This window comes from Morone saxatilis, unplaced genomic scaffold (assembly GCF_004916995.1).
Source record: "Morone saxatilis isolate NCDOM2014 unplaced genomic scaffold, NCSU_SB_2.0 Contig14, whole genome shotgun sequence".
NCBI classification, from domain to species: Eukaryota; Metazoa; Chordata; class Actinopteri; family Moronidae; genus Morone; species Morone saxatilis.
Genome location: NW_023339696.1, coordinates 16,959,755 through 16,968,407, shown reverse-complemented (window position 1 = coordinate 16,968,407; position 8,653 = coordinate 16,959,755). Strand labels below are relative to the sequence as shown.

The following is an 8,653-nucleotide window of genomic DNA, read 5'->3' as shown; positions in this document are numbered from 1 at the left end:
GCCATGTAACCACTAAAGGCTCTTTCGCCCATTGGAATCCCTTTGAAATGTTATTTTGGAACACTGACTGCAAAGATAAACTAAACATTAAGTAATTTTTGACTCAGGTTACACGTTAACAAGTCTTTCTTTCCATCACATTGAATCTTAACTTGTCCTTCACACTACTGTGCACCATAAACATCAGCCAAGACGGCTGTTGTTAACTGGCTGTTTAATAAGTTATTTATTTTTGGTCGTTCGTAGATGTTTCCAGCTTGGTGTATGTTCGATTTATTTCAGTCCGCCAATAATTTGCATATTGTGTCTTCCTGTTAAAGTGGTGACATGGTAATATAATGTTGTATATAAGGTGGATAGCATTCATTTCCATCTCAGATAATACAAATGTCCTGATTCCTGGTCAGGTGCTGTTGAATAATTTAAATTTAGTCAATAATTACACGATAGATCAACAGACAACTTTTAGTGCTAACTTGTTTTTATTGCCTTCTGTCAAATAATGAATAGTTACAGCATATTTTACAGAAAACCTCTTTACATTTTGTGGCATGACAGACAAACAAAAATGTTGTTTGCATTAAACTCAAGTGACAGGGTTTGCTCAACTGTATGAAAGGTTAAAAGTCAACCGCTACACACCTTACTGTGTACACTCTGTTAGAGTGAAATACATCCATGGTTATTTTGATAACAAGTTTGTCCTAAAATACATTGCTCATAAAGTGATTTACATTACATATCTGATCATATCAGGTGAAGTCAGGCACAACCAAAATGTAGAAAATGCTAATTTCAAAAGCAAGTGCAATTCACATGATCACAAATTACAATATTTAAGTGGCAGTGACAAGAAACAGAGCACCACTTCTACAGGCTATGTCATGTAATTTCTTCATTCACTATAAGGGAAAGTAGCATACAGAAAGAAATTACCTCAGAATCGCATTGAATTCGTTCGCTTTTCAAATGGCTCTAAGAAATATATGAAATAATCCAAACCATTTCAAATAAAACAATGTTATTGCGGAAAACCTGTGACATTATATTTGGCAAGAATTGAAAATGGGACAAAACATATTGGAGAGAAACACTAAATGCATAAAAAACGGTCAAAGCACAATTCCAAAGCGGCATAGCTTATACAACAATTATTCTTGTTACATTTTCTTATTCAAAAGAAAAGAACACATTAATTCATAACCATTTTAAAAGTGAACAACGCAAAAATATAATGTTCTCAAAAAATACAATTCCGGACACATAAAAAGGTACATCTATGAAGATGGGAAAGTACTGAATGGGAGCAGGATGCTGCTTACAACAGGTCAGTATCAGTTTCACACACCAAGCTATAGGTGGAAAGTCAAAACGCTTTTTTTTTTTTAAAAGAACATCTTTTTAAAATCACCCAATTCCCTCTGGTGTGAAAGTTTACATAGGAACAAGAAATAAAACTGTACAGGCAGATGTGCACAGAGGGAGAAAGAATCACTGAATCCTCTATCACAACATAATATCAAACAGGGAAAGAACAGAAATGAAGAAACTTGACAAATCTCCTCACATAGGTGATGCTACATCCATGTCCAAAGTGAGTGAATCTGTGGAAAAGATCCAAATACAAGCTGTTAATATGACTTACTAATCAAGTTTTACTGTGTGTAAGTGTGTGTGTTCTTCGACGTATAGCTTTGTGAGCACCAATTTGGAAATGGGGCCTAAGTGTTGGGGCATGTAGTTGTGTTGGTTAAGGTATCAGGAAATCACTGCGTCAATGCGCTTCCTTCAATAGTACAAATATGTGTGTGTATGTACACCATGCGTGTAACTGACTCACCCAAATGTCCTGGATTAGCTTCAGCTTCATTGTGCATCAGGGAGTCAAGGGTACGAGGCGACATGGGGAACAGGTCACTGGTGTTTCCAGAGTTAGTGCTGTGAAAAAAAACAAACAAAAAGGGGAAACATTTTATATTAAAAACTGAAATGCCACTGATGGTCACACACACACACACACACACACACACTCATATTCTGCTATACTGTTTGTGTTAGTCGAAGTACTTTCAATATAACTAAAGTAACAACATCTTTGTCGTCCCACTTAACCAAAAGTTATTAGTCACCAAGAAATTTGTGAGCGTCAGTGTCTTCATTACACTGAACACGTGGTTACCAAAAGTAGAAGGGCTGTGATTCTGCTGCGTTATTCAATACATGTGAATGGTTATTGACTAAAAAGGTGAGTCCATCAGTCTTATCACATAAAAGATAATTCAGCATTCGTGTCAGTATGCAAAGTCATGCCCACAACAAAACAAAAAAAAAAAAAAAGAGCAGATGAAAAATGGGATGGATCTGTGGCAAAATACCAGTAAATGAAACCAGGAAAGACTGGGTAGATGTTCAATATGTTACATAATGCTATTTCAGGCAGTGCTAAGCAGGCACTAACACAAAATGCTTTTAAGTTGAACACTGAACTGATGTTAATAACAGCTACTCAATGTCAAAACAGTTGCTGGTTAGCACAGTAGATGAAGTGGATCGAACACGCCGTTACTCAGACAATTTTCTTTTGTTTCCACCTTTGTTCAAACTGACTTGTCTGTTTCGGTATAGAATGATGCATCTGAGGACACAAATGTCTGGGAAAGTGTGAGTGTGCCCTCAACCGAATGGCAGGAAGAAGCTCTTGGATTAGGACCAAGAAAAGTGAACGATGAGTTGGAAACACAAACAGGAGTTAAGTAGACGGGGGGGGGGCTGCACTGATATCCCTGAAACCCACCCATCAAACACACAAACAAAGGGACAAGATGCACACACAGCCCTACATGCCACCTCCCCCCGAGCTCCTACCCTGGGAATCCGTTCCCAAGCAGCTCACTGTCCGGCAAGTCCATGAACACGGAGGGACACCTACGGAGACAGGTCAGGATCTCACTGAGCAAACCTCACAACGCCACCAAACCCACTACCAACCAATGCACACAGGGCTGTCTGGCCTGTGCACACACTCCCCTCTGATCTCAGTCGACCTCACACCATCGCACTAGTCGAAGATGCTCTACAGGTAATATTTGGTGTAAACAAAAGCAACATGAACTCAGGGTCCTTGTTATATTTTACTACTTCCAATATCTTCCTATTTCTATATATTATATTGCAATTGCATTCACGTTTCCTCTGCTAATGGGTATGCATACAATTTCAGAGGTTAAGTTGTTGATTGTTTGCTATTTAGATTCTTTTGGTCATTTTCCATGTGTATAAATACAAATACAGTTACAACCAAAACACGCTGGTCAGAGTCTGAATGCTTAAAGCTTAATTTGGTGGTTGCCAGAACGCAACAACAACAACAACAGCAACAAGAAGCAGCCCTATATATATAAAGAAAGTGGGTTAGTTTGCTTGCTGCAAACTGAGAAAAGATGATAGTCTGTACTGTTTTGAGTTTGACTGCAGGCCTCACGGTACAGAGATCTGTTGCACAGATATTTGCATATTGAGCATGTAAATTAATTATCAGAACACCCAGTGAAGACATAACCTCATGCCAGATATGAACTGCAATCTGTATAATCTGCACATATCTGGGTTCACAAAACTGAACAGGGTGATGGTTCCTCCAATGTCAAGTGGTGACTCATATTGAGAGTGAAAACAGCTTTGTTCTCTTTTTTTTGAACATTTAGCAACACTAGCCAAAAATTAAAAAAAAAAAAAGGAAGTGCAGATCTTGAGCAGGAACATTCAGAGACGATTTCTTGTCTTTCTAAAAAACAAAAACAAAAGATGATTTAAATACAAGGAAGGACTGACAGATACTTACGGGGTGACGCAGATGAACTTTGTCTTCAAGTATGGCTGAATAGCTGTCAGGGAAAAGAAAACGTTACTGACCGCAACATGCACACGAAGCAATATATGTTGTTTCTCTGAAATTGCACAGATAGCATAAAGAACAAGGCAGTGACTTACTGCCTGTAGAGTCTCCTCCCATTTCAGGTTCAGGAGCTGCTTCTGGCCTGCAGTATTTCCCGAAAGCTTCCTCTTTTGGAATTTCAGGGTAGAGATACACGAGAGGCGAAACCAGAATGTTGGTGGCATCCATAATCTTGTAGCCCATGATGATGTCGGCGAAAGACATGCTGTTGAGCTGCTGCTTGGTGTAGGGCTCCACTGACTGGATCTGGGTCTTTCCTATAAACATTCAAGGAAGCTCAGTGTCACAACAGAAAATAAAGTAAAACCTGGAAATGTTATTAGAAAAAGTCCAAAAGATACTCACCGCTGATGTCCTTTTCTACCCATGTAAATGTAATGCCCCCCTCCTTGCTGCTCTCACTGAAGCGCAGCAGGAAGGTGCCAGGAGGTTTTGGACTAAGTAAAGCCCTCTCCCTCTCCTTACTGATAAAGCCCATGATATACCTGTAGAAAATCAACAGGAAGTCATATAAATAGAATTTTAAAATAGTACGTCTTATTTTCTTATTTTCTCAGGGACTTGGCTGTAAACAAAGGAGGACCTCTCACCCTTCATTCCACAGTGCCAGGATATACTTCTTCACCAGGTCAATAATGTTGTCCAACCACACCCAGAAGGAGAAGCCTTTGCCAGCCATGTTTTCCTGCGAAGAGGAAGGAGAAAAATAACTTTGAAGCAATACAATGGCAAGATGACAGGTTGAACCGCATGACCATTTGTGTTTGGTAAGTACCTTGCAGAACTTGGCCCAAGTGATCTGACAGCCAGAGTAGTTGACACAAGGCCCTGGATGGACAATTACAGAATAACATCACACATTAATATATATCGCAGTGCAAAATAATGTGTTTCAGGAGAAATTTAGATGGGACATCTCACCTAGTAACTTCTCAGCCAGTGTGGTGAGCTGTTCAATGGTCAGGCCTCTCTTGGTGGTGGAAGAAAACTGCCAGCTTAGAACCTCAGCCACCTGGTCCCATGTCCCCACTGGAGGCTTGGTGAAGAAGTTCACATTCTGTACAGAGACAGGCAGGCCAACATAGTTTAAAAGTGTAGATTCTTTTTCACTGCAAATAGATGTACAACTTTAATGTGTAAACATTCCCCAGCGGAGTACAGCCCCTTTCCACCAGAGGGTGCTGTCTTACCTTTGGGTGGTTAGTGAGCATGTTGTACCACAGGATGGAAGCCCAGGCGTTGGGCATCTGACAGATGTTGGAAATAACTACCACAGGAAGGGAATGAGTCTGCAGAAAAAGAAGAAGTATTTATTTCCAGTATCTTTTTCTCTTTTACTTCTATTCCTCGCACAATGGGGTGAAAATGTTCCTGCTTCTATTTCAGTAAACTGTCTCAATGAGACTTCCTCAGGAGGTCCTATCAATAACACTGCTCTTACACAGACTTTTACAGAGGGCCAGCTGCTGTTCTAAGCACGAGATATTTTGGTGTGTAAAAGGAATGTCCTTTGTCGCATGCCAATATCTGGCTTGGATCTTCAACTATAACTGTTCACTCATAAAAGAATGGCATAATTATATAATGCACTGAAATGAAATAATAATAATGAAATGATATGTCAAATTTATTAGAAGATGCATGTTTTAGTGTGCCAACAAACCAGTTGTGGCCAAAGATTAAAGTGAAATAGAAAAAGCCAGGCAATAAACCGCAGCAGCATATATATATATATATATAGATGTTGAGACTGACACAGCGTTTTGACTCAAGAGTCACACACTTAGCTCTAGGGTGTGTTGGAGGTTAGAGGAAATTTTAAATGCATAATACATCAGACATTAAAAGTTAACTTGGTCATAACAGACTATTATGACACTCAAGTATCTGGTGTCTGTATATTCAAAGAAACTGGTTTCTCACCCACAGGGGATCAGGGAACAAAAACATTCAGTGCCAGTTACCCTGCCATCAGCAGTGTAACTCGGGTCGTGTCAATAACTGTTTTTTTTTTTTAGGCTCATTCAAAAGCTGGGGTGGTGACAGTCTCTGGAGGCGGAAGACTTTCTTAATGACTAATACGTCTGGGTACTTACTTTGTATGGAGTGTCAAAGTACAACACTGTTGTGTAATTACAGTGTGCTTTTGAGTTTTATTGACTTCTATTGTTACATGAAAGTTGAACAGTAAGTACAGAGTTGTCTCAAAGTTCATGACACAGAGAAACGATACTGACCTCCAGATCGATCTTCAGTCCTTGGTGATAGACTTCTGTCTCAAAAGTGATGAGATGGAGCTCCTCTGTGACAATCAGAGAGGCCTAGAGAAAGCAGATTATTCAAACCTCTTCCGTATAAAAATTGCATGGCCTGCTCATGTGTATCAAAGGTCAAGAAAACTGTTTATTGCAGAAGTTTAAACTAAAACTTATCATACATACACATAGAATACAGATATCTTAATAAAGAATTTGATCATTAAATTACGACAGCAAGTGTCAGAAATAGTACTTACATCACTATTTGTCCGGCCACCGTTGCCACACCGCTGTTCTCTCAGGGTCTGAAACAAACAGGAAGTTAGTGCTCCATAGCAGGCTTTTTAGCTTCATCACTGTCAGCCAGTAAGAATTTTACCTCTGTAACTCACCAAGTGTTTAAACTCTGCTGACAGGCTGCCATTGTTGGATTCCTCCATGTTCATAACTTTTGTGTTAGTACCGAGGATGTTAAATTTTCGTGACCTAAGAAAATCAAGGAACAGCAGTGAGACTCATTTCTAAAATAATATACAGTAACTGCTCAGGCTTGAAAAGAAAAGGCGTTCCTAAACTCCTCGAACTCACCCTCTAATTGCAGCCACATCCCCCGATTCCCTGAAAAATGAACAATTAGAATCAGTAAATATCTCCTAAAGTCGTCAATCAAATCAGTGTCTTATGTATCTGATCAAGACTTACAATATAAATGTTAGAACCCACAGATGAAAAAACTCACTTGTCAATGCAAACTTTAATTTTCAGCTGGTAATTGAGTTCAGGAAACTTTACCAGTAACCTGAAAAATAAGAGACAAAATATTGCCAACAACACTCATTGGGATAGAAACGTCATGTGGGACACATAAAATATATGTATAAAAATACATTTCTGAGACTTCTGTGTTGCAAACCAGCATCTCACCTGACTTTATTTGTGAACTGCACTCCTGTCTTTATGACCAGAGGTCTGTCTGGATGCATGGGCATACAAGGCTGCCTTTCGACCACAAAAGCACTAGAAGAGGAAGTGGATCATGTTTCAGAGGAAGATATCCAAACAGCTTAACATATGGCGAAGAGTGTCTAAAGGTCAGAGGTGAATGATTTGAAGCTTTTAAGTGCATCTCACAGTCTTCCTTCAGAGAATGGAGATGGCTCAGATGTCAACACATTTGCTAAATGAAGAGCTCAGAATCTCCTCTCCACCACAGGTTTGATTTCCCTTTATTATAATAATTATCAGAACATCTATTACAAATTGATCACTCACTTTTCACATTCAGTGCCTAGTTTACCCAGCTACACTGAGGCCTAACTAGATCCCAGACTCTGAGAAAACAGTCTTGCCTTTGCATTAACAAATAACATCGATGCAGATCATGATAACACTTGCAAGAAATTGTGTAATGATTCATCACATGCAGTACCTCTTCATTAGGTTTCTGAACAAGTCCACAATCTTCTCCTCCAGGGCAGGCCGGTGCTGGATGATGGGGTCTCCTTTGTAGGACACCTTTTGCTGAAGCTCCTCCAGCTTCTTGATCTGCTGACGAATCTGGAGCTGGGACTCAGCCAAGGATGTAATCCTGGTTGGAGAAAGACACCCAGTTCAAGTTAAATGTCTTGCTGAAACACGCCTGTAGTTGTGAACTGGGTGGTTGCTACTGGTGGTTGAGCACATTACAACAAAAACATTTTGGTTGATTTCTATAGAGATTAAGGGAGATCACAAAGAGGGTAAGTAGAGCAGAGTTGAAACCAAAGTCCAGAGTCAGCGTGTTAGCCAAGATAATCTATCTATGGTATAAAAGACACCACAAATACTTACTACTGTAATCATAACCATACTTCCAATAATGACTCTTGGTGGGGTTTTTTAAAGATGGACAGGATGAAAGACCCTCAGTTTTTATATTATTTTATTTGTTTCTAATACGTTCCTAAAAAGCTTTCATCAACATAAAAACACACATTTAGCTTTTTTTTTAATAATCTTTTAAATATGAATCGATCATTATTGTGTGATCAATTTAGCAAACTGCTTCAAATTTGCATTCCTGTTGGTTACCATGTTTCAAGGCGGTCCAGGCAGATGTTAGGTGGACCTCCAATACAGGCAATTTGCTGCCTTCTCTTCCAGTCTGCTAGTTCTTCATCTGTCAGGTTCTTCTGTACATAATCCATGGCGGTCAGCAAGCCTCCCATCTCTGTCACAATTTGCTACAAGACAGGAAGCATAGGAAACATTAAAAATGGGATTAATCAGTTATCGCCTATCTGTGGTCTAAACCTTCTGCCATTGTGAAGGATTTATTTATTTAACATTTGACAATGAATCTGTGCTTATATATCATCAAACATGCATTTATAATGTCCGAATTATATACATATATATATATATATATATATATAGTCCCCATGGAGATCGGAAGAGCACA

General features: G+C 39.2%; 1 protein-coding gene across 2 annotated transcripts in view; it reads right to left on the bottom strand.

Annotated features, from left to right (window-relative positions):
• Nucleotides 1-463: 463 nt before the first annotated feature.
• Nucleotides 464-8,653, bottom strand: part of stat3 (signal transducer and activator of transcription 3 (acute-phase response factor)) — a 14,030-nt gene continuing 5,840 nt past the window's right edge. The window contains exons 7-24 of one of the 2 annotated variants that reach the window (XM_035654894.1): nt 8,284-8,435; nt 7,643-7,801; nt 7,138-7,230; nt 6,953-7,012; nt 6,802-6,831; nt 6,606-6,699; nt 6,471-6,518; nt 6,193-6,276; nt 5,146-5,244; nt 4,877-5,012; nt 4,731-4,783; nt 4,546-4,640; nt 4,301-4,440; nt 3,991-4,212; nt 3,842-3,884; nt 2,866-2,925; nt 1,841-1,938; nt 464-1,604 (exon numbers count right to left, since the gene is read on the bottom strand). In XM_035654894.1, coding sequence (XP_035510787.1) covers nt 1,564-1,604; nt 1,841-1,938; nt 2,866-2,925; nt 3,842-3,884; nt 3,991-4,212; nt 4,301-4,440; nt 4,546-4,640; nt 4,731-4,783; nt 4,877-5,012; nt 5,146-5,244; nt 6,193-6,276; nt 6,471-6,518; nt 6,606-6,699; nt 6,802-6,831; nt 6,953-7,012; nt 7,138-7,230; nt 7,643-7,801; nt 8,284-8,435 — 1,707 coding nt within the window. In that variant the 3' untranslated portion in view covers nt 464-1,563. The remainder of the gene's footprint in view (nt 1,605-1,840; nt 1,939-2,865; nt 2,926-3,841; nt 3,885-3,990; nt 4,213-4,300; nt 4,441-4,545; nt 4,641-4,730; nt 4,784-4,876; nt 5,013-5,145; nt 5,245-6,192; nt 6,277-6,470; nt 6,519-6,605; nt 6,700-6,801; nt 6,832-6,952; nt 7,013-7,137; nt 7,231-7,642; nt 7,802-8,283; nt 8,436-8,653) is intronic. The other variant, XM_035654895.1, reaches the window with a different exon arrangement.